Source organism: Anomaloglossus baeobatrachus, chromosome 11 (assembly GCF_048569485.1).
Source record: "Anomaloglossus baeobatrachus isolate aAnoBae1 chromosome 11, aAnoBae1.hap1, whole genome shotgun sequence".
Taxonomy (NCBI): Eukaryota; Metazoa; Chordata; class Amphibia; order Anura; family Aromobatidae; genus Anomaloglossus; species Anomaloglossus baeobatrachus.
The window spans coordinates 146,160,376-146,188,098 of NC_134363.1; the positions used below are offsets into that span (position 1 = coordinate 146,160,376).

General features: G+C 45.7%; 1 protein-coding gene across 1 annotated transcript in view; it reads right to left on the reverse strand.

Moving 5' to 3' along the window:
* Positions 1–1,311: 1,311 nt before the first annotated feature.
* The window catches only part of WNT4 (Wnt family member 4), a 103,348-nt gene continuing 76,936 nt past the window's right edge, over positions 1,312–27,723 (reverse strand). Inside the window, exons 3-5 of the mRNA XM_075329052.1 lie at positions 8,282–8,413; positions 5,713–5,855; positions 1,312–2,108 (exon numbers count right to left, since the gene is read on the reverse strand). Of these exons, the coding sequence (XP_075185167.1) occupies positions 1,641–2,108; positions 5,713–5,855; positions 8,282–8,413 (743 nt within the window). The 3' untranslated portion in view covers positions 1,312–1,640. The remainder of the gene's footprint in view (positions 2,109–5,712; positions 5,856–8,281; positions 8,414–27,723) is intronic.

Consider the following 27,723-nt stretch of genomic DNA (forward strand, 5'->3'; position numbering starts at 1 on the left):
ATTTTTGAAATTCTAAATGGTACTTCCATTATGGACCAAATTTCCTTCCTTGTACCCATAGAGCTGCTGTGATGCTCACGACTGGTGTAGAGGCAGTTAGCGGGTTGGTAGATGCACAGGACCACAGGGGGCTTACCTCTTAGTGAGAGGGGCTTAACTACAGTAAGTGCCCACTGCGAGGTGGATGCCGGGTACCACTCCCACGGCAGTGACCAGGACTGTGGCAACTGACCCCCAGGACAGGTGATGGACTCAGGTACAGGTGGCATGACTGAGGCAGGCTTGAAAGGCGGGTACAGACAGGTATGGTGGGCATGGGAGGGACAGATAAGTATGGGAAGGCAGATACAGAGTGATGAACACAGGGATAACGGGACCTGACAACTAGCTAGACAGACAGGACACTGATTAACACAAGGTGTTGCATAGGCACCTCCCCTAATGGGAGGGTGCCTTAAATACATAGTGCCTTCCAGCCATAGGCTGAGAGGCATTTCCTGGAAATAGCGTGCCAGCCCTCTAAGAGGAAGGCTGGTGTGCGTGTGCGTCTTAGGGGCACTCCTGGGAACCCTGTGCGGCATGTACAGGTCTCGGGAAGGGAGGAAGGCAGGAGAGCAGGTGGAATGACGCTAGGCAGCAGGGGAGAACAGGACGACCCAGCCAGGGTGGGGAGTAAGCCGACATCCCCGCAGGGACTCTGGCGCTACAGCTACCAAAAATGAGTGAATGCAAGGGAAGCAACAACTGCTCTAAGCAAATTTTTGGTTAAAAAAAGTGGTCGTACTTTTCAAGTCCGCTCATCTATATCTACTCTAATGCCCTCTAAGGCCAGGACAATGGATCTTAGGTGGGTCACTTATGACTAGTGTTGTTCTTTAAGTTTATTCAGCCGTTTTACCAGGAATAACTCAACAGTTCAGTACGAAAAGCTGAGAAAAGGGAAAAATTAAAAAAATTCTACTTAAAACTGAGCGTACAGCTTTGTCTTCAAGGAATGAGATATGTGAGAAACCTGTGCAATGACCTGACACTTGGCTTTCTTTTAGAGAAATATTTGTAATACAAAAACATGAATATATATATTTATATACATCGATATAGATATAAAATACCTATGCTAACATTTTTTGTTTCCATTTCAAAAAAAATATAATGAAACTTTTTTTCATTCGTTATTTTGGTCATTCGGTGGAAGTTAGTTAAAAATGTCTCTGGAATAACAAGTTGGATAGTGGTCATCCTATATAAAGTATCTCTCCATTTTTTTTCAACTTTTTTTTTAAATTCTTTTTTTTATATAATTTTTGTTGGTTCCTTCAGCAGATTTTGTAGATCACGGGTTTTTTTTAGGTCTCCATCCCTCTGGAAGCAGCAACGCAAAGTCATTTCACCACATGTAGATGGGAAGCACTGACTTAAAATCTCAATGTTTTTCCGCAAATAAATAAGAAGGATACAAATATACATCAATGATATCTGGGGACTTTAAATATTCTTTAAAAAAATCCATTGTCCCTTTTTATCATTTTTTTTTGCAGTTTTTGGAGCTTCACCTGTCGTGGTGGAAGGGAATGACATTGGTGGTGTGTACAGAAGAGAATTGTCCATTCTGGTAAAATAGGCTATGGATTCCAGTCTGATCACCGACACGTGTGCATCTCTACCACTTTATGGCACTGTTTACATTTGACAAAGCAGCACCAGTGGAATTTACAACTGCACCTTTCCATAATTTCAACTTCTTCTGTGTGGAACCCCCGACCACAGCACATAAGCTCACAACCATCGATAGCCTTGGAAGTCTTGTTGCATTGCCGGCCAGTAGTTCCTAAAACACCATTTTTTATGTCGTGGTCACAGAAATCAGGACTAGAATCTAAATATACCAGATCCTCGTCTGTGTGTGGTTTAAACTGAGAATTTTTGGGGACCAAAACTTTAGTTGTTCCAATTTTTTTCTGCTCCACTTCGGTAGCTCCGTCAAATTTTTCCTTCAGAACATTGCCAACTTTGCGAAATGGTGGCATGGCTTTCCAACAGGTTTTCACTTCGCATGATCCAGAGACGCCATGACACTTGCATTCCACTCGCATGTTGTTGAGGATGGCCTACAAAAAATATGGCAAAATTTCAGTTGACTTATCATGGGCAAATACGCTCAACAGAATTTCATACATGAGTGAGAAGTAGAGTTGGGAAAAATGTCTCTTCAGGGAGGAAGGAGACGAACTCTAGTGCCATTGATTAGAAGTAGGATTCCTAAAAGTCAAAAGTGACCCTTTAGGGTGCTTTACACGCTGCGACATCGCTAACGATATATCGTCGGGGTCACGTCGTTAGTGACGCACATCCGGCGCTGTTAGCGACAACGCAACGTGTGACACCAAGGAGCAACGATCAAGGATCGCAAAAGCATCAAAAATCGATACGTCGCTCCTTTTCATAATATCGTTGGTGGTGCATGCCGCTAGTTGTTCGTCGTTCCTGCGGCGTCACACATCGCCATGTTTGACACCGCAGGAACGACGAACATCTCCTTACCTGCATCCACCGGCAATGAGGAAGGAAGGAGGTGGGCGGCATGTTCAGGCCGCTCATCTCCGCCCCTCCGCTTCTATTGGGCGGCCGCTTATTGACGCCGCAGTGATGTCGCTATGACGCCGAACGCACCTCCCCCTTGAAGGAGGGATTGTTTGGCTGTCACAGCGACGTCGCTGAAAAGGTATGTACATGTGACGCTGCCTTAGACCCGCAACACACATCCGTTTTTTTTGTACGTGTGCGGTACGTATTTGCACGTACCGGAGACACGTACACACGGAGACCCATGTTATTCAATGGTAGATGGCACACGCACGTAAAATCACACGGAACGTGTGTCCGTGTGGTAAGTACGTGTGTGCGCTTTTCTACACGGACGACATGTCCGTTTTTGGCCGGCAACACGCAGGCACGGACCCGCTTTAGTCTATGAGTCCGTGCCTGCACGGACCGCACACGGAGTATGTCCGTGTTCAGCACGTATCGTCCGTGTCCGTTTTTCATTACAAAATTTGAAACACTTGTTTCCAATCTATCAGGTCATTTGAAAGCAAACAACAACACCAGGATCTCATGATGAATGATTAAAATCGTTAATTGGGTAAGAATGCGGGCCTTTAAAAACGGCCAGCACACGGACAGCACACGTACGTATTTTATGTCAAAACGGACATTCCACACGCACACACGGCTCGCATACGCCATCACACGGATGCCATATGTACCGGAGAAACGCCCCAAAAATACGGAACACGGACCCGAAAAACGGACCGTGTCATACGGACGTTTTTTTGCGGAAGTGTGTTTTAGGCCTTAGCGATAATGTTCGCTACAACAGCGATCACCAAATGTTGCACGAACGACAGGGGCGGGCGGGTGCTATCACGCACGACATTGCTAGCGATGTCGCAGCGTGTAAAGCACCCTTTTAACAAGCCTTTTCATGGATTAATGCCAGATCAGTACCTCATATAGAGTTAGGAAAATGTATTCAAGTAGAACTGAATTACACTTGAATTTTACAAAATCAATATTCACCACAATGTGGATTTTGTGTAATTTTCTCTGTGTGAATTCAGCAAGAGGACACCCTACTGGCCGACATTTTGCTTAACTAGAGTCAAAAGGCTTAAAAAAAAAAATTGTAAAATTCACTGCCTACTTCTCGGCTATCTCCAATGCATTCTCTCCCCATATGATCCTCACCATATCTTATTGCCATTGCGCACTGAAACTTCGAGTCTCTTCATGCTAAGCTTTGACTAGGCTTGAGATGCTTGTGCGCATGCGCGTCGTAAGGTTGTAGCGACATTGGGACTTCATGACATTCGCTAAGATCTTACGACACACACTCTAGACTGGAATTTCCATCCGCGATTAGGTTCGGGATGACCCTGCATTGCAGTTGGAAATCTTGACCTACTGGGAAGATGCCCAGAGTTTTTGCACACAGTGGAGGTAAAATTAAAGAAAAAAGGCGCCGAGGGCCATACAAGGAAAAATGATAGGTTAGAGGTGAGTGATGAGGTGAGCATTGGATGTTTTTTTCAGATCCCAGAGAATGATAAGGAACATTCTATTTGCTGAGAATAAATTTGCTGCCAATTGAATTTACTGGTAAAGTTCGGAGGATTTGGTGAATTCAAATCTCATCAAATTCACTCATCTCTAATGAGGAGAAGGTTACACACATTTAGCTGAACTTAAGTGTAATTAATAGTATGGAATCTTAAAAAAATTGACTTAAAATCACTTGCATAAACACATTTTTCATTACAGAGGTGATATATGTATGAGTACTGGGACATGCACTCACCACTGGGACCCTACGATCGCTTTAAAGGAGTAGTAGTTAAACATGAAGTGTTCTACAGTACCACAAATAGGGATTTGTAGGGATTGGGCCCTAGGCTTTAACACATTAAGTCCCTAATGGAAAATACAGGGGTTCATATGCATTCCTTTCTCAAGAAGCTGCAAAAACACTAATGCATGCCCTTATTATCTCCCACCTGGACTATTGAAACCCCCTACTCTGTGGCCTCCCTTAACTGTCTTGCATCCCTACAATTTATTCTAAACTATGCTGCTAAACTAACCCACCTCTCCTCCTGCTATTCCCTGGCTTCTCCTCTCTGCCAATCCCTTCACTGGTTTCCCATTGCCCAACGACTCCAGTTCAAAACCCTAACCATGACCTACAAAGCCATCCGCAACCTGTCTCCTCCATACATTTGTGACCTAGTCTCATGGTACTTACCTTCACGCAACATCCGATCCTTACAAGATTTCCTTCTCTACTCCCCTCTCATCTCCTCTTCCCACCACTGCATCAAAGATTTCTCCTGTACATCCCCCCATACTCTGGAACTCTCCACCACAACATATCAGACTCACACCTACCTTGAAAAGCTTCAAAAGGAACCTGAAGACCCACCTCTTCAGTCAAGCCTACAACCTGTAGTAACCCTCAGTCTGATATAGTGCCGCATGACCAGCTTTGCCCTCACCTACTGTTTCCTCACCCAACCCCCTCAGTCCTCCATAGTGCCGCACGACTATCTCCACCTGTCTCCCTCAGTTCACCATAGTATCACACTACCACCTCCACCCTCACCTACTGTACCCTCACCCGTCTCCCTCAGTTCACCATAGTATCACACTACCACCTCCACCCTCACCTACTGTACCCTCACCCATCCCCCTCAGTCCACCATAGCATCACACGACCACCTCCACCCTCACCTACTGTATCCTCACCCATCCCTCGTAGACTGTGAGCCCTCGCGGGCAGGGTCCTCTCTCCTCCTGTACCAGTCTGTGCCTTGTTTCGTTTATGATTATTGTACTTGTGTACCCTTTTGACATGTAAAGTGCCATGGTTTAAATGGTGCTATAGTAATAAATAATAAAAATTATAAGATGTCTTAAAATGGTCTCCTGTGAAGGTTTTGCCTTTGGAACATGTCATAGGAAAAAGCGCAATGGCCTGTGACCCGCGATATCTCCATATTTAGATGTTCTAGAGTATTTTTTATTTAGTCACTGTATCAATAAATTTAAGAAAAGGAATAGTCAGCAACATAATGGAGTTTTTTGGAATGAATGATCTAACAGTCTTAGTTCCACTTAGACAAAACCTAAACCACGGCTAGTGGAAGAACCAGTTACCTTGCGTCCTGCTTCGTTGTTGTGGAGGTTCATGAGCGCTCTACTGGACGATGCACCTTTGCTTCTTTCTCTTACATCTACAAATGACTGGGAAAAGGCCACTCCATAAGCAATGTTATCCGAACAGCCAGACCATTGGAACCCTGTAGGACATCAAAAAGAACATTTCCTAAAAATATTTTCTCAGTTTGAAGCTGAGAAACCCAAAGTTCCCAAAGTCTTTCTTTATCCCGTCATTATGGACCCAATTCTGGAACTCTCAATTTTTTTTTATATTTTTCCATAACATAGTCATTTTTCGTAATGTGGGAAGAAAATCTTAAGGGCATAGCTATAAAGTGTGGAGGTGTGAGTTAAGAGGTAGAATTTGCACCTGCACCCTGGTGCCCGAGGGGCCAAAAAAATCCTTAAAGGCTTTCTATGGACTTTGGTTTTATACAATTTGTTCGTCCTCACAAGCACAACCTAGTTCTGGAAACACCACGTCGGTTAATATGACAATTACCTGGGTCATTTATTTTTCTACAATATATTAACTAATTTACCCCTAGGTCAGGAAGCTGTGTAATAACATTCACAGGAGCAGCTAGGTGTGAAATTGACGAAATAGGCACCAAACAGGGCATGAGTGACTGGTGCTAGATTCCACATTTTTAGCCAGTCAGTCGAAATTTTTAAAGGGGTTGTCCACTACTCATTCCTCTGGTTCACCCCCATAAAAAAAAACAAGCCTATACTCACCTCCGGTGCGTGTGGAGTTCCAGTGATGTATGAAGCCGCGTTCCCGGGGATTATATGACATTGTTATTATGACATGCGAGGCTCGCAACCAATCAGTGTCGGCTTCTTTCACCCTGTTTTAGGACGTTAGAGCAGGAAGTCAGCGCTACACTCACATCCTGCTCAAATGTCGGAAGGCGGGGAGAAGGAAGCCAGCACTGATTGGTCGCAGAGCCAATGTCATGTGAGTTTCAGGAGCATGGACATCGCTGGAACCGCGGCCGCACCGGAGGTGAGTATAGGCTTAATTATTTTTATGGGGGAAAAGATTGGGGAATGAGAAGGGGTTGTCCAATCCTTTAAGTTATAGGATAAATGTAAACTTCTGTAGGATCATAAGTGGAGCTCATGAGGTCGGTGTCATTATGATGTACAGAATGGATTGATTGCAGCAGCCATTTTTATAGATGATAGTTTTGGATATACCCCTATTTTGTTAAAGGGACTGCTAACATTACTTTGTATTTAATGTATTTTATATTTGGGCATCACGGTGGCTCAGTGGTTAGCACGGTGGCTCAGTGGTTAGCGCGGTGGCTCTGTAGTTAGCGCGGCAGCTCTGCAGTTAGCGCGGCAGCTCTGCAGTTAGCGCGGCAGCTCTGCAGTTAGCGCGGCAGCTCTGCAGTTAGCGCGGCAGCTCTGCAGTTAGCGCGGCAGCTCTGCAGTTAGCGCGGCAGCTCTGCAGTTAGCGCGGCAGCTCTGCAGTTAGCGCGGCAGCTCTGCAGTTAGCGCGGCAGCTCTGCAGTTAGCGCGGCAGCTCTGCAGTTAGCGCGGCAGCTCTGCAGTTAGCGCGGCAGCTCTGCAGTTAGCGCGGCAGCTCTGCAGTTAGCGCGGCAGCTCTGCAGTTAGCGCGGCAGCTCTGCAGTTAGCGCGGCAGCTCTGTAGTTAGCGCGGCAGCTCTGTAGTTAGCACGGCAGCTCTGTAGTTAGCACTGCAGCTCAGTGGTTAGCACTGCAGTCTTGTAGTAGCTTAGTGGTTAGCACTGCAGTCTTGTGGTGGCTTAGTGGTTAGCACTGCAGTCTTGCAGCGCTGGGATCCTGGGTTTATATCCCACCAAGGACATCTGCAAGGAGTTTGTAGGTTCTCCCCGTGTTTGCGTGGGCTTCCTCCGGGTTCTCCGGTTTCCTCCCACACTCCAAAGACATACAGATAGGGAATTTAGATTGTGAGCGCCAATGGGGACAGTGTTCCTGATGTATGTAAAGCGCTGTGGAATTAATAGCGCTATATAAAAATAAAGATTTTATTTAATTAAACTTTGACCTGTTATCTCAGAGTAAATTACATATTCACACACAGTTTTTTAAGGCGAGTTTTCAAGGTGAAACTCTTCTTTTTGGGTATTTTTTTTTTCCTTCCTAAAGTGGTTGAAAAGAAGTTTGGAGTAGGATTGTTTTCCCCCCCCAAAGCGGTTTTTTGTAGATTTTTTTTTATTGGATAGAATCTATCATATACTTTTATTTTTCTCTGTAGGCATTTTTCAAAATCTCTTGGGGAGAAAAAAAAAATGTTAAAAAAATCATCAAATTAATAGCAAACAGGATTTTCTATAGAAATGAATAGGAAGAGTTTTGAAAAGTTTTTTTTGGAGGATTTTGCAGCATATCCACATAAAAAAAAACTCCATGTGATAATTGCCTAAGAGTACTTTTGCTCTGGACTGAAGATTCACTTCTCACTCACTTGGTACTTTGGGGGAACAAGTGTTGGCTCATCTCGAATTTGTGTGAATGTGAATAGTTTCCACCCAGGTGAAATGTATATGTCCGTACGCTATGTCTGTACATACCTTGAGGGCTGACCCCATGGACTGTCCTATCGCAACCACACTTTTCCAGATCTCCGCTACTACATGCCCGGGTCACTGCGAAGGCGACTCCTGCCGAAGATATTGCATACACAAAAGCTGCTTCTCTGGTTCCTGCAATAGAAAAGCATAAAGATTTAATGATACAGTATACACAATGTCTACAATCTCATTAAAATGAATCTGTCAGCAGGTTTGTGCTATGTAATCTAAGAGCCGTATGATGCAGTGGCTGAGATCCCGATTCCGGCGATGTGTCACTTGTTGCAATCATTTTGATATAATCGCTGTTTTCTCTGGTGCGAATTTTGCAGAGCTCGGAATGTTGAGCCAAGTATAACCTCGCCCACACCAATGATTGGCAGCTTTCTGTGCACACTGTATATTGACAGAAAGCTGGTAATCAGTGGTGGGGGAGAAGTTACACAGAACATGCACGAGACAGATAGTGGTGGAGTAAAGGGGGCTTTACACGCAACGAGATCGCTAACGAGATGTCATTGGGGTCACGGAATTAGTGATGCACATCCGGCCTTGTTAGCGACGTCGTTGCGTGTGACACCTACGAGTGTCCGCTAACGATGCAAAATACTCACAATTGTTGATTGTTGACACATCGTCCATTTCCCAAATGTCGTTGCTGATTTTGGACGTACGGTAGGTTGATCGTCGTTCCTGAGGCAGCACACATCGCTACATGTGACACCCCGGGAATGACGAACAACACTGTACCTGCGTCCTCCGGCAACGAGGTGGGCGTGACTTTCATGCAGCTGCTCTCCGCCCCTCCGCTTCTATTGGACGCCTGCCGTGTGACGTCGCTGTGACGACGCATGAACCGCCCCCTTAAAAAAGAGGTTGTTGGCCGCCCACAGCAACGTCAGTAGGAAGGTAAGTATGTGTGACGGGTACTAGCGATTCTGTATACCACGGGAAGCGATTTGCCCATGACGCACAAACGACGGGGGCGGGTGCTTTCACGAGTGACATCGCTAGCAATGTCGCTGCGTGTAAAGCAGCCTTTACACTGAGGAATTGACTAGGAGGCAAAGAAACCTGGTTCTGTAGTGATACTCTCCTGCTGATAAAACACTGATTTTATTGAAACAGCAACACAAAGAATAGTAAGTGACACATCACTGGAATCAGAGTCTCTGCCCCCACACTAGCAGATTACATAGCAAAAACCTTAAGACAGATTCCCCATAATATTATGAGAGATTACAGATGGGACGGCTTCATCTGAGACCACAAAGGAACATGGATGCTCGTTGAATTCTCCAACGTAGGCTGCAGGGATAACATGAAGCTCATGGCCCTAATACAAATTCTGTTTCAGGATCTCCATCTAGCATGTGATCATTTATAACATTGGGGGTCCTCTCTTTTGGCAGATGGCCTTAAAGCCCCGCAGACATCAAAGGGGGCAAGTGCTACCTCTACACCCCTAAACTATGCCCTGGTCTGCCTTAATGTGTAGATCCTGCTTAGACCCTAAACACTTGACCTCAATATCTACTCATTCATGAGCCTAACTAGCAATTCCGACCATAATCACAATTCTCGCTGCACTCTCTGAGCCATGAGTTCACAACCACATATCTGTGGTAGTCATTTCCTTTACCCTACAGACCAGTGATGAAAAACACAGATTTCCGACCACAAAACATTACTGAATGGGACACAAGCTGATCATTTCATTCAAAACTGGTGCCAGGGGATGAATATGTACTAAAATGAATGGGGAAAGGTTGGTTCTGTTTTTCCATTTATTTTTGCTACCATTTTGGAACCTTGGGTCCTAAAACGAAGTCTATAACACCCTACATGTTATTTATATTACTGCCACCCTATTAAATAAGATATTTTGTCGACCATACTGCTATCTCTGCACCCCCTCTTTTTACATCACTGGTGTATATTGTAGAAGCAATGCCCATGGGTGAAAGTCACGGGTGACAGACCGTCCTGTGGTGTCCGGCAATAGAAGGTCGCAGCATTTGGCCGCACAAACTTCTCCCTGACTTTCTATTATTCTCCTGGTGATCTGGGGGTAGTACTGATCTCTATAATGACCTCTCACCAGTGATGTATATACAGTGGTATCACCCTTATATGTCCTGGTGATCTAGGGGTAGTACTGATCTCTATAGTGACCTCTCACCAGTGATGTATATACAGTGATATCACCTGCTTGGTGTATATGGTATTTTATATATCTGTGTGTCACGAGTGACAGACAGTCATGTGGTTTCTGGCCATAGAAGGTCTCAGCGTCTGATTGCGCAGAATGCTCCCTGACTTTCCATTGTTCCTGCCATCAGTATTTATTGGTATAGGTAGATTTCCTGCTGGATTCATCTCTCTCCCTGTTGGACCCAGCAGGAGCTTGACCTCCACTCAGCTCTTGATTAGCAGTAATCACTTGGTGCTTAAATACCTCTTCCTTCTTTTGGACTGGTGCTGGTGATATTTTCAGTTCCTTCAAGCCCTCAGTGCAAGCAGGTGGCTTGTACTTCCCTGTGGTATTGTGGCTGAAAACTCTGCTGAAGTTTTACTAGAGTCATCTGTGGATAGGTAGTTCATGCTTTTCCCTTGTGTCCCCCCCTTGTGTCTTCTACAGTTGTTTAGTGAGGTTGACAAAGAGGTCATCCCATCCATCCGCTATTTAGGGCCCAGCAGTAGGGATACCTAAGATCAGGTATCCGGCTCAGCGCATAGGTGCAGAACCTATCTAGAGTGGTGAGGGACCCCAGAAACCATCAGTAGGTTTGGTCACGGGTCACCATCTTCCCTTTCCCTAGACACAGGGTTTCCCTTCTCTTTCGCCATGCATTTGGTACTTCCCCATACCTAGCGTGACATTATCCCCTTCCCTTTAGGACCCTGGAGAGTTCCTCACTCTTTCAGATGCTTTCATCAGCACTTCCCTTTGTGTCCTTATATACTCTCATTCCCTTCTGGTCTGTGCTGGTGATAGGATCTGTAGGGAGATATAGCTGAGTGCAAGCAGTCAGCTTGCACTCATCTGGAGTAACTTTGTTGCGTGTTGCTGTCCTTCTCCCTGAATCTTCTTGGAGATAAGTTACTTGTTATTTTCCCCCGTTTGTTATTCCTTTGTGTCCTTTAGCTCTTAGTTGGTTGATGAAGAGCTTATCCCATCCATTCCCTACCTAGAACCCAGATGAGGGTCAGTCTAGGGCCAGGTATCCTGCTTGGCGCATAAGTAGGGAACCTATCTAGGGCACTGAGGGAAGCCAGGGCCCAGAGGTAGGCTTTGTCAGGGGTCACCATCTCCCTGTGACGTCACCGCCGGAGTCTGCTCCAGCGACTTCTGCTCCGATCACCAGGCGACGCCGTGTTCCTGCCGTGGATGGTGCTGGTGATGGGAGAGGAGTCGATGCCAGCGGCACCGGTGGGCACAGGCTCCGATCATCCACTGGGCTGGGTTAGCTTGGGATCTGCAGTGCCGCTGGATGACTGTGGGTGGCATGTGTCTTCCAGCTGAAGTTGCCAGCGTTCAGCTACAGCCAATGGGAAGACACCACACCCTTCTTATTCCCCATCCTGTCACATGACCACTGCCAGAGATAGTTCTGATTTCCTAGCTCCTGATCCGCCCTATTCTGTTTTGTGATTCCTGCATGTTTTCTGACTACCCTTCTGCCTGCTGTTTTTGTACCTTGCTGCCCGATCTGGATTTGACCTCTGCTCCGTTTTCTGATTACGTCCTTGTCTTCCGATTCTGTCCGTGTTCTGCTATTCCTGGTCTGACCCTGCCTGACAACTACTCTCATCAGACTGCAGCCTTCCACAGGTAGTGATCTCCAGGGCCCTGTATAATTCCAAATCCCTGTGTAGGTGTTAAAGGGTTTAAGGGTTCTGGGGGTCCTACTTGGTGACTGGCTTCCCTCTAGTCTGTCTATTACATCCCCCCTGAGTCTGTTGATCCAGGCAGGCGTTACACTCCTTTTCCCTTCCCTTTCACCATTCGTTGGGTACTTCCCCATACCTAGCGTGACAGCGAGGGTAACCGGTAAATCTGAGCTAGGCTTCTCTGCATTCTCTGTCATGGTTACCTATGTGCATGCCCATTAATGCTTCATATGACACATGACAATCTGTATGGGAGCTTTATTGGCAGCCATATTGGTAGTCCGGGAATAGTTTTATTACGAATTTTCCCGTTTATTCAGAAAATATTTGGCATATCCTGATATAGACCACCATCGCCAAAGGCGCCAGACAGGAGATGTAGGATCTTGAATTTCTGGTTAATATTTTTACATCTTTTTATTTAATTTTTTTTTTTTTTTTAAATTCTGCGGTTTTGGTGAGGATCTGGGAGACGAAGTCTTCTTGACAGGAATTTAAGATTAACTTTTATAATATTTTTTTTTTTTAATATAAAATACCATAGAAAACGAAGCATTCAGGGATGAGATATGTAGTAGTCAAAGCATTGTTTCTCACTCCACAAAATACTGTAGCAGCTGTCCAAGTTTACGCTCGCAGGAAACTTGTCCAAATATTTATTATGTCTAGCTCATCGAAACGTTTTCACTGTAAATTTGGATGTTTGCTGTTTCATTTAACATCGTGTCCTCTAGATACCAGCCAGAAATCCCAGGGGATTGCACAGCTCTACGTTTCATTTCCGGAACTTGGAGATATAAAAAAAAAAATTGCGTATAAATATAAAAAATTTAAAATATAAAATATAATATAAATATATAATATAATATAAATATAAAATATAAATATAAAGTTATTATTATTGTACTCAAACGAGCTGATAAAGAGGAAACATAAAAAAGGACTTTTGTCTAAACTGATAAACTAAAAGTGCTGAAGCTGCTCGTAGTAATGCCGGTGGTGAGGAGACTTTAAGCCGTAATGCTCCTCTATAAAATATACAAATTGTCTCTTCAGTGAAGAAGTAGACGAACTCTGGTGCCACCTATTGGATGTAGCAATCCTAAAAGCCAAAAGTGACCCTTTAACGAATCTTGTCATATGACTTAGGGGTACTTTGCACGTTGCGACATCGCAACTGCAATATCGTCGGGGTCAAATCGAAAGTGACGCACATCCGGCGCCGGTAAAGACGTCGCAACGTGTAAAGCCTAGATGCACCGATAAACGATCGCAAAAGCGTCAAAAATCGGTGATCTGTGTAGTGTCAGTTATTTCCATAATTTAGCTGCAGCGACAGGTACGATATTGTTCCTCGTTCCTGCGGCAGCACACATCGCTGTGTATGAAGCCGCAGGAGCGAGGAACATCTCCTTACCTGCGTCCCGCCTGCAATGAGGAATGAAGGAGGTGGTCGGGATGTTTACGTCCCGCTCATCTCCGCCCCTCCGCTTCTATTGGCCGCCTGCCGTGTGACGTTGCTGTGACGCCGCACGACCCGCCCCCTTAGGAAGGAGGCAGGTCGCCGTCCAGACCGACATCACAGGGCAGGTAAGTGTGTGTGAAGCTGCCGTAGCGATAATGTTCGCTACGGCAGCTATCACAAGATATCGCATCTGTGACGGGGGCGGGGACTATCGCACTCGGCATCGCTACAATCGGCTAGCGATGTCGCAGCGTGCAAAGTACCCCTTAGGATTTATGCCAGATCAGAGCCTCAATTTGCAGACATGATGTTTTGGAATGGTTGTCCCTCGTCAGTGCAAAGTATGAGATCTGATATGTCTGTATGAGAGGCTAAAGGGTGCTTTACACGCTGCGACATCGCTATCGATAGCTAGCGATGTCGTGCGCGATAGCACCCACCCACGTTGCTGTTTCCTCATGGGAGTGATTGCTGCCGTAGCGAACAATATCGCTATGGCAGCGTCACACGCACATACCTGTTCAGCGAAGTTGCTGGAGACACCGAACAATCTCTCCTTTAAGGGGGAGGTGCGTTCGGCGTCACTAAGCAGCCACCCAATAGCAGAGGAGGGGCGGAGATGAGCGGCCGGAACATGCCACTCACCTCCTTCCTTCCTCATTGCCGGTGCAGGCAGGTAAGGAGATGTTCGTCACTCCTACAGTGTCACACATAGCGATGTGTGGAGCCGCAGGAACGACGAACAACCAGCGGAATGCACCACCAACAATATTATGAAAAGGAGTGACGTGTCAACGATTTTTGCCGTTTTTGCGATCGTTGATCGTCACTCCTTTGAGTCACACACAACGATATTGCTAACGGCACCGGATGTGCGACACTAACGACGTGACCCCGACAATATATCATTAGCGATATCGTTGTGTGTAAAGTACCCTTTAAGGGGGCTTTACACACAACGACATATCTGACGATATGTCGTCTGGGTCACGGGAGTTCGTGACGCACATCCGGCGTCGTTAGCGACGTCGTTGCGTGTAACAGCTCTGAGCGACTGTTAACGATCAAAAATACTCACCTTATTCTTGATCGTTGACACGTCGTTCATTTTCAAAATCTCGCTGCTCGTTGTGGACGCAGGTTTTTCATCGTTCCTGAGGCAGCACATATCGCTACGTGTGACACCCCGGGAACGAAGAACAACAGCGTACCTGCGTTCTTCCGGCAACGAGGTGAGCATGTCGATAATGCGGCTGCTCTCCGCCCCTCTGCTTCTATTGGACGCCTGCCGTGTGACCTTGCTGTGATATTGCACAAACCGCCCCCTTAGAAAAGAGACTGTTCACCGGCCACAGCGACGTCGTTAGGTAGGTAAGTATGTGTGATGGGTCCTAGCGATTTTGTACGCCACGGGCAGCGATTTCCCGTGAAGCACAAACGACGGGGGCGGGTGCTTTCACGAGCGACATCGCTAGCGATGTCGCTGCGTGTAAAGCAGCCTTAAGACTATGTCTTAGCCTCTCATACAGCCAGATCAGATCTCATACTTTGCACTGACGAGGGACAACCATCCCGAAACACAGTGTCTGCAAATTGAGGTTCTGATCTGGCATAAATCCTAAGTTATATGATAAGGCTCGTTAAAGGATCACTTTTGATTATTAGGATTGCTACCTCCAATAGGTGGCACTAGAGTTTTTCTACTTCCTCACTGAAGAGACAATTTGCACCTTGTGAAGAGTGACATACTTGATATGGTCGTATAAGGAGACTTATAGGCCATGCAATGTTCCTCTGGGAAATTAAATATGCAAATAGTCTCTTCGGCAGGAAGAGGATTTGATCTCTGTTGTCATCTGTTGGATGTAACAATCCTAAAAGTCACTACAGAACCTTTAACGAGCATTAACACATAAAATAGGATAAGAAGTCTAACCCAGAGGAGCATTGCATGGCCTTTAAGTCTTCTTAAACCAGCATATCACTCTCCACAAGGAGACATTTTTCCCCTTCGAACCCTAGTCAGATGCCTCTCATCTAGCCAAATTAGATCTCCTGTATTGCATGGAGGCAACACCCCAAAACACGTGTCTGTAAAGAGGATAAGAAGCCAAACCAGAACTCTATTTGCCGACACATGTTTTTGGGGTGTTACCTCAGTGCAAAGCAGGAGATTTGATTTGGCTCAATGAGAGGCCTCTGACCAGGGTTCAAAGGGGAAAAATGTCTCCTTGTGGAGACTGACTTGCCAGACATACTGGTGTAAGGAGACTTATAGACCATGCACTGCTCCTCTGGGAAATTAAATATGCAAATAGAATCTTCAGAAGGAAGAGGATTTGATCTCTGGTGTCATCTGTTGGATTTAAGAATCCTAAAAGTCAATACTGACCCTTTAACTAGCACTGCCACGTAAAATACGATAAGATGTCAAACACAGAGGAGAATTGCATGGCCTCTAAGTCTCCTTAAGCCAGCATGTCATGCATGTCACTCTTCACAAGGAGAATTGTTTCCCCTTTGAACCCTAGTCAGATGCCTCTCATTTAGCCAAATCAAATCTCCTGCTTTGCACTGAGGCAACACCCCGAAAACACGTGTCAGCAAATAGAGTTTTGGTTAGGCTTCTTATCCTATTTGCAGACACATGTTTCAGGGTGTTGCCTCAGTGCAAAGCAGGAGATTTGATTTGGCTAAATGAGAGGCATCTGACTAGGGTTCAAAGGGGAAAAAAATTCTCCTTGTGAAGAGTGACATGCATGATATGCTGGTGTAAGGAGACTTAGAGGCCATGCAATGCTCCTCTAGGTTTGGCTTCTTATTTTAAGTTATGCGGCAAGGCTCGTTAAAAGGGTCAATATTGACTTTTAGAAATGACGAGAACCATCATCCAATTGTCAACATTTAACCAAACTTTTGATCCCAATTTGTGGGACATCTGTGCCTTTTATCAGCCCAAGAAGAATCCACAAGACCTGTTAGAAAATGCTTATACCTCATCCTCTCCGAGATCTATATACAGGAGCAACGCAAAGAGTACATGAAGGCATGTATTTTCCTCGAAATAACCTTTTTTTTTGCAAAATTAGGTGACAACCATCATTATAGATGGGGTTCACTGCTGTAGCCCTGGCGTCTCTGCAGAGACACCGACTTAGTCACTACCCCAGCCGGGTCATGTCCTCCCTAGCACTCCCCATGCGCTGCTGCCTCCTTCCCCTCCCAGGCCCTGCACATGCCGGACAGGGTTCTCAGGATTGCATCTAAGATCTTAAAAGGCTGGCGCGCCATTTCCTGGAAATGCCTCTTAGTCTATGGCTGAGAGGCACTGTGTATTTAAGGCACCCTCCCATTAGGGGAGATGCCTGTGCAACACCTTGTGTTAGGCCAGAGTCACACTTGTGTGTGCCTCGCGTGTAACTTGCGCGAGTCTCTCATTGAATCAACCGGCAGGGACTCACCCTCTCAGGACAGGAGCATCTCAGCTGCATAGACATACATGCAACCGACCCGCTCCTGTCAGGAGAGTGCGAGTCCGTGCCGGATGATTCAATGAGAGACTCGCGCGAGTTACACGCGAGGCACTCGCAAGTGTGACTCTGGCCTTAGTCAGTGTTCTGTCTGTCTCACTAGTTGTCAGGTCCCGTTATCCCTGTGTCTGTCACCCTGTACCTGCCTGCTGAGAGGCACTGTGTATTTAAGGCACCCTCCCATTAGGGGAGGTGCCTGCGCAACACCTCTAGATAGTAAGTCAGTCTCCATCTAGCTGGTTGTCAGGTCCTGTGCTCCTGCCCTGTTATCCCTGTGTCCTTCTCCAGTACCTGTCTTCCCATGCCTGTCTATCCCTGCCGTGCCCATCATTCCTGTCCAGCCTGCCTCAGTCACCCCAGAGTCCATCGCTTGCCCTGGTGGTCAGCTGCCACAGTCCCGGTCTCTGCCCTGGGAGTGGTACCTGGCGTCCACCTCGCGGTTGGTGCTTAGTTAAGCTCCTGGTTCCCCCCATGGTCCATTGGGCCCACTAATGCCGCTCGCTGCCCCTACACCGGCCGAGAGCGTTACAACCATCCAGCTTTCCTGGCCTTGTTTAATCTCAATCCTATAACAGTACATCCCCAATCTTTATGTATCATCATAGCAGGACAGATTGGCCTTGGACACTAGTGCGGAGTGGCGAGAACTTTGTCTAGATTGTCTCCCATCTTTCCAAAAGAAACGACTGAATGGATCTCTTACATCTATTTTTTTATACTGCTTAATATGCGATCTGAGCAGTAAATGTGTCCGACGGCTGCTGTTAATACAATCTATTCACTCATATTCGGGCCCATGCATTAAATAACCACCTTAGCAAATATTATCCTCCATCAGTTTGCTTGGGAAGATGGAATGTTTTATCAACTTTCTGGTAACTCTGGATTTAGCTCCGTCTCTCACCTCCGCGTCTCTCCTGTGGATACATCCTGTCAACATAAGTGGGACTACTTTGGTGGTCGTAACTGACTGGTAGCTGGTCCACACTGCAAATAATCTGGCCTAGTAGAGAAAGCCTGCCAAGAACAAGCCCCAGACTGCGCTATTGTGGGGACTGACTCCCGTCCAAGTCAGTTGAGGTTAACAGCAGGCTCGTGTGGGTCGTTTTGCACTGTGGTTGCCTAAGAAGAGAAGACTTATATTCCAGTATCGCTGGCATTTCCAGTCTGGAATCTCACACACCACAAGTCTTACCCCCCCCACACTTTTTTTTTTTTTTTTTCTTAACATAGCCCCCCAAAAAAACAACCAGTGAGGAACAATACAGCAAAGACTTATAGACTGGCGCTCTACATCTAACCGGTGTCTTTTACCGCAAATTGACTTGTGCGTGATGCCAGTTTAGAAAGCAGACGCGACCCACAATGCCGGGCACTGTTCAAAGGCTCTATTTATACAAATACATCTGCCGTAACTATGGGAAAGATCTGCGGTCCTATATGCAGCAGCATCAGGGCTATTCCCTTCTCCAAGATCCTATCCCAATATATAGTAGGTGCAATAAGGATAATATTAGCAAATACCTCCAATTAGAAATGTAGTATAGTTGTCCTGATTAGCTATGTCACTTACCTCATGTGTAGGGCATTGCAGGACCTTAGGTATCCATGCATATAGTCACAGTAAAGGGGGCTTTACACAACGATATGATACGTTAACGATATGTCGTCGGGGTCATGGAATTCGTGACGCACATCCGGCCTCGTTAGCAGCGTCGTTGCGTGTGACACCTATGAGCGAGTGTTAATGATCAAAAATACCTAATCATTGACACGTCATCGTTCATTTCCCAAATATCGTTGCTGGTGCTGGACACAGGTTGTTCGTCGTTCCTGAGGCAGCACACATCGCTACGGGTGACACCCCGGGAACGATGAACAACACTGTACCTGCGTCCTCCGGCACCGAGGTGGGCGTGACTTTCATGCGGCTGCTCTCCGCCCCTCCGCTTCTATTGGATGCCTGCCGTGTGATGTCGCTGTGACGCCGCACGAACCGCCCCCTTAGAAAGGAGGCTGTTCACCGGCCACAGCGACGTCGCTAGGAAGGTAAGTATGTGTGACGGGTACTAGCGATTTTGTCCGCCACGGGCAGCGATTTGCCCGTGACGCATGAACGACGTGGGCGGGTGCTTTCACGAGCGACATCACTAGCGATGTCGCTGCGTGTAAAGCAGCCTTTTGTTAGATTGTTGCTCATGGTCATGGTCATAACCATGGATACCCAAGGTCCTGCAATGCCCTGCACATGAGGTAAGAGACATGGCTAAATTAGAAGAACTATACATTTCTAATTGGAGGTATTTGCGACTGATATTAATCCAGGGAACCTGCTAGCCTATCTGCTCAACTTTGATCCATGGTTACGACCATGCACATAGTCACAGTTAGCTAGTTAGTTGGTCATGGTGGTATCCATGATTACATAAGGTCCTGCAATGCCCTGAACATGAGTTATGGGACATAGCTAATCAGGAGAACTATCAACAAAGTTATATTAGTCCTGCACCATTAGACCCATAATGAGCCATGATCAAAGCAGAGCGGACAAGCAAGCAGGTTCCCTAGATTAATACCAGCCGCAAATACCGCCAATTAAAAATGTAGTATAGTTCTCCTGATTAGCCATGTCACTTACCTCATGTGCAGGGCATTGCAGGACCTTATGTATCCATGATTATGACCATGAGCAAGTAACTAACTGTGACTATATACATGGTTGTAAACATGGATACCTAAGGTCCTGCAATGCCCTGCACATGAGGTAAGCGACATAGTGTATCATGAGAACTATACTACATTTCTAATTGGAGGTATTTGCTAATATTATTATTATTACATCTACTACATATTGGGATAGGATCTTGGAGATGGGAATATCCCTTTAAAGGCTTTATATATTTTATATATATATATATATTATATATATTATATATATATATATATATATATATATATATATATATATATATATATATATATATATATTATATTTTTTATATATACATATATATATATATATATATATATATATATACACATACATACATACATATATATATATATATATATATATATATATATATATATATATATATATATATACACACATACACACACACACTCATTGGGAATCACAAGATGGATGAGAATAATTTCACAAAGTATGTTAAAGGAAGCCTATGGGGTCCTAGGAGAGAGGGACAGTAGTGAAACTTTAACCACAAAGGGGCCCCAATGTACAATCTCTAACAGGGCCCCCAACTATCACAAGTCTTTAATAGTATTGGTCTTTTCATATGGGCCAAAGGGACTTTTTGGATCCCCCTAGGCTCCTCCAGGGCAACCCCTGATCACTTTTACGGGGCTCTGGATCCCTGATGGTTGGACCCCCAGAGATCAGTAAGTTATCCCCTATTCAATTCTGAGAATTGAGACCTGTCAATCCAGAGCAATGGGCGGGGAGAAGCCACCGGGCACCCGCTGTCCGGCCCAGAGTCAAGCATACCTGGCTGAGATCATACAGAGAGTGTCTGATACATCGAATTAGCAGCCCGTATCAGCGGACAGGTTCCCTATAAAAGAAAACCACTACAATATAGAAGCAGACCTAAAACTTTAAGGGATTTGCCTCAAACTAGTAATCTTTGTTGCATAGTCCCCGGCTGGATTCTCTCCGGTTTGATCATCATAAATCAGATGACGCATATCCAGCAGCACAAGACAGGCATCTGATCTTAAGAGATATTCTATGAGGCAGTGTGTTAATAGTTAATTTTTATTAAAAGATAAAATGCAAAGTGACCAATCAAAAGAAGAATCTAAATCCCATCATTAGTTGGTGTGGCCGCACTTTGCCTTCATCAATTCCTATAGTTACATTTGTATTTGCCCACAGTTTTTGAAGGAACTTGGCAGGGAGGTTGTTCCAAATATCTTGGAGAACTAACCACAGATCTTCCATATATAGGACTTGTGCAAAACCTTCATTGAATAGCAGATAGACTTGATGATTTTGATATCAGGGCTCTGTGGGGGCCGGATCATCCCTTTCCAGGAGCTCAGTCTGCTTTGAAATCTTTGGCTGGGATGAAATTACTGTAACGCTCATGGTTGGAGTAGGGGAACAAGCAGGGTTAGTTGATCCACTGGACCCCAGGGGAGACAGGGCTTAACCTTTAGTGAAAGGGGCTTAACTAAGCCCCCACCATGAGGCGGACGTCAGGTACCACTCCCAGGGCAGTGACCGGGACTGTGGTAGCTGACCGCCAGGACAGGAGATGGACTTTGGTATGGACACAGATGCAGGCTGGTATAGGTGAAATGACCGAGGCAGGCGGCTTCGGACAGGTATGGTGGGTACGGCAGGGACAGATAGGTATGGGGAGGCAAGCTCAGTTACAGGTGACGGACACAGGGATAACCCAATCTGATAACTAGCTATACAGGACACTGACTAATGGAAGGTGTTGTGTAGGCACCTCCCCTAATGGGAGGGTGCCTTAAATACATCGTGCCTCCCCGCCATAAGCCGTGAGGCATTTCCAGGAAATGGTGCGATTGCCCTTTAAGAGGAGGGCCGGTATGTGTGCGCATGTGCCCTAAATGCATTCCCAGGGAAACTGTGCGACGTGACCCTGGGAAAGAGGGAGACAGACAAGCACATGTGCTGTCGCAGGGCTGAGGGGGAGGACGCAACCTGACGTAGGTGGTGAGTACGTTGACGTTCCTGCAGGGACGCCAGTGCTACAGCTGTCTTCCACATCCTCACCTTTGTGACAGAGTTTGGCTTTTAGTCACCCAGTATTAAGCCTCCTACACAGCTGTTTTTGTTTAAGTTAATGACACATGAAAATGATCATTATCACCTGTTTGGTATCATTGGTTACTCATACACCTGACTACAATCCTACAAAATCCCTGATTATGTGCAAATGCACCTAGAAGAATTGATGCTGTACTGAAGACAAAGAGCGGCCATATTAATTTCAATCACTATTTTGTTAATTTACTTTGCATTTTGATAAAATATTAACTCTTACATGTTTGTAACGCATTCTTCCCTTGCAGCTGTACTGTATACACACACATTCCCACCAAGATAATTAAAACCAGTGCACATCCAGCATAAAACAGGCCGCGCTTCGCCGAGGAAGTCAATGACTGCTCTCAATGATTTCAAAATGTTAGCACAACACAAATGTGGGTTAATCCTTCCAGAGACCTTGATGATATTTTAATTTTATGGATTGCCCTCTGCAATGTGTCAAACAATGACGTACAGTGCTGAGACCAAGAGGAAATAGCCATTTCACCATAAATTACTTCTTTATCCCACTAGTAGTTCACACAACCACTGAAAAAACAGTCAACAGTGGAGTACGGTGAGTCAGCGAAACCCAACGGAAACACAGCACAGGACACTTTTACCAGAGGATATTTAATGTCCTGCAAGTATGCCGGCCTGAGGTTACCAGTCTCATCTGCAAAATAGCAGCGTTAAAGTGGTACATCTGTTCTGGGGCTCGTGTACTGCTAACACCGAGCGCTCATCACTCTGCAGCTGACAACACAGAGCGCTCATCACTCTGCAGCTGACAACGCAGAGCGCTCATCACTCTGCAGCCGACGCCGCAGAGCGCTCCCTCTGCAGCCGACGCCGCAGAGCGCTCCCTCTGCAGCCGACGCCGCAGAGCGCTCCCTCTGCAGCCGACGCCGCAGAGCGCTCCCTCTGCAGCCGACGCCGCAGAGCGCTCCCTCTGCAGCCGACGCCGCAGAGCGCTCCCTCTGCAGCAGACGACTCAGAGCGCTCCCTCTGCAGCAGACGACTCAGAGCGCTCCCTCTGCAGCAGACGACTCAGAGCGCTCCCTCTGCAGCCGACGCCGCAGAGGTCTCCCTCTGCAGCAGACGACGCAGAGCGCTCCCTCTGCAGCAGACGACGCAGAGCGCTCCCTCTGCAGCAGACGACGCAGAGCGCTCCCTCTGCAGCAGACGACGCAGAGCGCTCCCTCTGCAGCAGACGACGCAGAGCGCTCCCTCTGCAGCAGACGACCCGAGCGCTCCCTCGGCTGCAGAGGTAGCGCTCTGAGTCATCAGCTGCAGAGTGAGCGCTCGGTGTCGTCGACTGCAGAGGGAGAGCTTGGTGTCATCAACTGCAGAGGGAGCGCTCGGCAGCGCCGGCTGCAGAGGGAGTGCTCTGTGTCGTTGGCTGCAGAGGGAGCGCTCGGTGTCGGCTGCAAACGACAGAGCGCTCCCTCTGCAGCCGGCGCCGCCGAGCGCTCCCTCTGCAGTTGATGACACCAAGCTCTCCCTCTGCAGTCGACGACACCGAGCGCTCACTCTGCAGCTGATGACTCGGAGCGCTTACTCTGCAACCGACACCGCCAAGCGCTCACTCTGCAACCGACGACGATGAGCGCTCACTCTGCAACCCACGACGCCGAGCACTCACTGTGCAACCAACGACGCCAAACGCTCCCTCTGCAGTCGACGACGCCGAGCGCTCCCTCTGCAGCCGACGACACCGAGCGCTCCCTCTGCAGCCGACGACACCGAGCGCTCCCTCTGCAGCCGACAATGCCAAGCGCATGCTCTGCAGCCGAATTACACATAAAAAAATATCTGGTCTTTAGAAAGGCTTAAAGTCGACCAACCACCAGGGTTTTGCTATATAAACTAAAGCCAGTGCTATACTGGAGCTATCATGCTGATTCTATACATACCTTTAGTTGTGAGATCGGATGTATAGTCTCTGAAATACAGGCAAGTAAAGTTTGTGACATGCACAGTTATTTGATGATAGGTGCAATGGAATATCTAATAGGTGGGTCAGGTTTTGCAAGTTATTCCCGCCCCTTCCTGCCTGATGTCCTTCCTCCCTCTTTGCTCCCCTGTAATAACAGTGACAGGGGAGGAAGGACAGGCAGACAGGAGCGGGAATAACTAGTAAAAGCCGACCCACCTATTAGATATTCTGTAGCTGCTATCAATCAAATAACAGTGCATTTCACAAACTTTACTTGCCTGTATTTCAGAAACTATACATCCGATCTCACAGCTAAAGGTATGTATAGAATCAGCATGATAGCGCCAGTATAGCACTGGCTTTAGGTTATATAGGAAAGTCCTAGTGGTTGGTCCTCTTTAAAGTTAGGCAAATACAACCTCAGATGAACAAGAACATACAACAAATTACTCTGTGTCATTATTAATTTACCAAACCTAGAACAATATGCAGAAGCAGTACCAACATGACAGTGGCAATTATGTTTTTTTCTATAACATTGCAAAGTACCCCTATAAAGGCACGGACTGGCCCACATGACGGCAGGAGAATTCCCAGGTGGGCCTCTGTGAAGGAGTGATAAAGAGTGAAGTTTGCAGTAGGAAAAACTGGAAGACAAGAGGCGCAAATATAGGGTAGTACCTGGGATGGTGACCAACTATGGGAGCTCACCTTGTATAGTTGTGCGAGTCACAACTGACTGTAGTGCATTTGTATGGCACGGCTATGGCGACCCCACATGGAGTAGATGATGACCGCTAAAAAGATATGGATGAATGCCGCGCTGCCGGGGGGGAGAGAGTCTATAATTTCATCAAAATGATTTTATTTCAACGCGTTTCAGAGAGACAGCCCTCTCCTTCTTCAGGATTATTCCTGAAGAAGGAGTGAGTTTCTCTCCGAAACACGTTGAAATAAAATGACTTTGATAAAATTCTAGACTGTCTCTCCTCCACGACAGCGCGGCATTCATCCCTATCTTTTTAACGGTCATGTTCTACTCCACGTGGGGCTGCCATAGCCGTGTCATGTAAACGCACTACAGTCAGTTGTGGCTCACACAACTATACAAGGTGAGCTCCCCTAGTTGGTCACCCCCCAGGTACCACCCTATATTTGCGCTTCTTGTCTTCCAGTTTTTCTACTGCAAACTTATCTCATTAGAACTCCTTCCCAGAGGCCCACCTGGGGATTCTCCTGCCGTCCTGTGGGCCAGTCCATGCCGGTAGTACGGTCAATGAACTAAGCTTGACTCATTACAAAACAAGCCATAATCTAATCATTCATTATTCAAACTAGCCATTTTAATATTATATAGGAGTATAGGTAGGTTTGTGTACTAGGATATGGTAATTTTTCCATGTAGCTGAACAGTGGACCCCTAGATTCAATGGTACTTAGTGAGCTTTTTCCACCTAGTCCAGCACTGCTCCTATATCAGTTTACAACAACAGTGCCAACATAACGGTGACAGTGTCCAATACCTTTACCAACCAGAGTCCCGTATAACAGTGGCAATCGCAACGTCCCATAAGTGCCAAACACTGTGCTCATTACAAGACCAGCCATGGTGCCTCCTAGCCATGACACCCACGGCTCTGCTGTAACAATGACAAACTACATTGTCCTATGAACGCCAACATTTATATTTACCCCACACCCATTAAAATGTTTAGTCATATCTCATATAATTAATTCTATGCGGCTTCCTGCCCCTCAGGGGTGTGTGTGGGGGTGGGCTTCTGCAGATCCACAGTTCAGACCGGTAGAACGCTTGCAATTTTGCCTCTGCAACATTGAAGGAGCACAGAGGCACTGAAACTAGAGTGATCCAGTGACCTGGGCAGCTTTAGAGCAGCGCTTACAAGCTCTTCAGCAAGGAGCTCCTACTTGTGGCAGGTGACGTATGCAACGAGCAGTAAACTACAGAAATAAAAATCTCTCCGTTCTTTAGATCAGAAAGAATTTTTAATAACATAAATTGAAAAGTTGCTTGTTTTTTCAACCACTGATTATTAAACACTCCCTTTAACCCCTTCAACACCTAGTGATTTTCCATTTTTTTGTTTTTTCCTCACTTTCTTTCAAGAGCCATACAGTTTTTATTTTTCTTTCAATATAGACGCACGATGACATCATTCATTTTATCACATATTGTACTGAAAAACAGGAAAAAAAATTCCAAGTGCGATGAAATTGCAAAAAAAAGTGCAATTCTACAATTATTGTTTTGTTTTCTTTTTATTCACCACGTCCACTATATGGTAAAGCTGACCTGTCATTATGATTCCCCAGGTCAGTACGAGTTCACAGATACCAAACTTGTAGAGTTTTTTTTTTATTTAAGTTTTGAAAAAAACCCAGAAATTTATAAAAAAAAAAAAAAAAAAAAATTAAAAATAAGAAAAAAAAATTGCGCTTTTGTCAACATTTTCCGAGACCCGTAGCGTTCTCATTTTTCGGGATCTGGGGCTCAGTGATGGCTTATTTTTTGTGTCCTGAGCTGATGTTTTTAATTACACCATTTTTGTATGGATGCGATGTTTTGATTGTTTCTTACTGCATTTTAATGCAACGTTGCAGCAACCAAAAAATTTAATTCTGGCGTTTTTATTTTTTTTCTCTTGACGCCCTTTACTGATTTAATTAATTTATTTTACATTTTGACAGCTCGGATGTTTCTGAACATGTTGATACCAAATATGTGTATATTTTTTATTTAATTGTTTTATTTTCAAATGGTACAAAAGGTGGTGATTTGAACTTTTTTGTTTTTTTATATTTTAATTTTTTTAAAAAATTTTTTTACACTTTTTTTTTTATTTTACTAGTCACCTTAGGGGACTTGAAGCTCATACACTCCGATCACTTTTGTTTTTATGTGTCAGCATCGCTCTGTACAGCAGAAATGCTGATTTCCTGTGAATGTTGGCACTCAGACTATGTTCACAGGAACTATGTCATGAAAGTGACAGGGGTCATCAGCTGACCCCCGACCCCGGCTGTCATCACTACCCATTGGCACCCAGTGATTGCGTCACAGGGCCACTGGAAACAGTGTGATCCCTTCTGGTGCGCGTTAAATCCCACTGTCAGCGATTGACAGCAGATTTAATGGATAACAGGTGCGGATGGATTTGGAGATTCACCACATCTATTAGCTGATCAGACCATTCGACATGTGCGAAGAAAAATGTTGGCTCGCTGTGTGAACCAACATTAAAGGGAATCTGTCAGCAGGTTTTTACTCCCTCATCTGAAAGCAGCATAATGTAGAGACAGAGACCCTGATTCCAGTCATGTGTCACTTACTGAGCTGTTTGCTGTCATTTTGATAAAATCAATGTTTTCTCTGCTGCAGATCTAGCAGTTATACAGAGCTCATGAATATGCTGGACTACCTTCAGCACGCCAAGTAGTCCTGTAATGATAATCTACTGCTGATTAAACAGTAATTAATTCAAAACTACACTAAGCAGCCCAGTAAGTGACACATCGCTGGAATCAAGATCTCCGCCCCTATGTTATGCTGCTCTCAGATTTGGTGGCAAAAACCTGGTGACAGATTCTCTTTAAAGGGACCGAGATGACCTTGGACATACCAGTACAGTCAACTTTGTGAAGGGGATAAGACATATACTTAAGGTAATTTGCCAGCAGGTTTTTGCTATGTAATCTGACAACATCATGATGTAAGGATAGAGACCATGATTCCAGTGATGTATCTCTTAGTTTACTGGGTGCAAGTGTAGCAGTAGTGATACAATC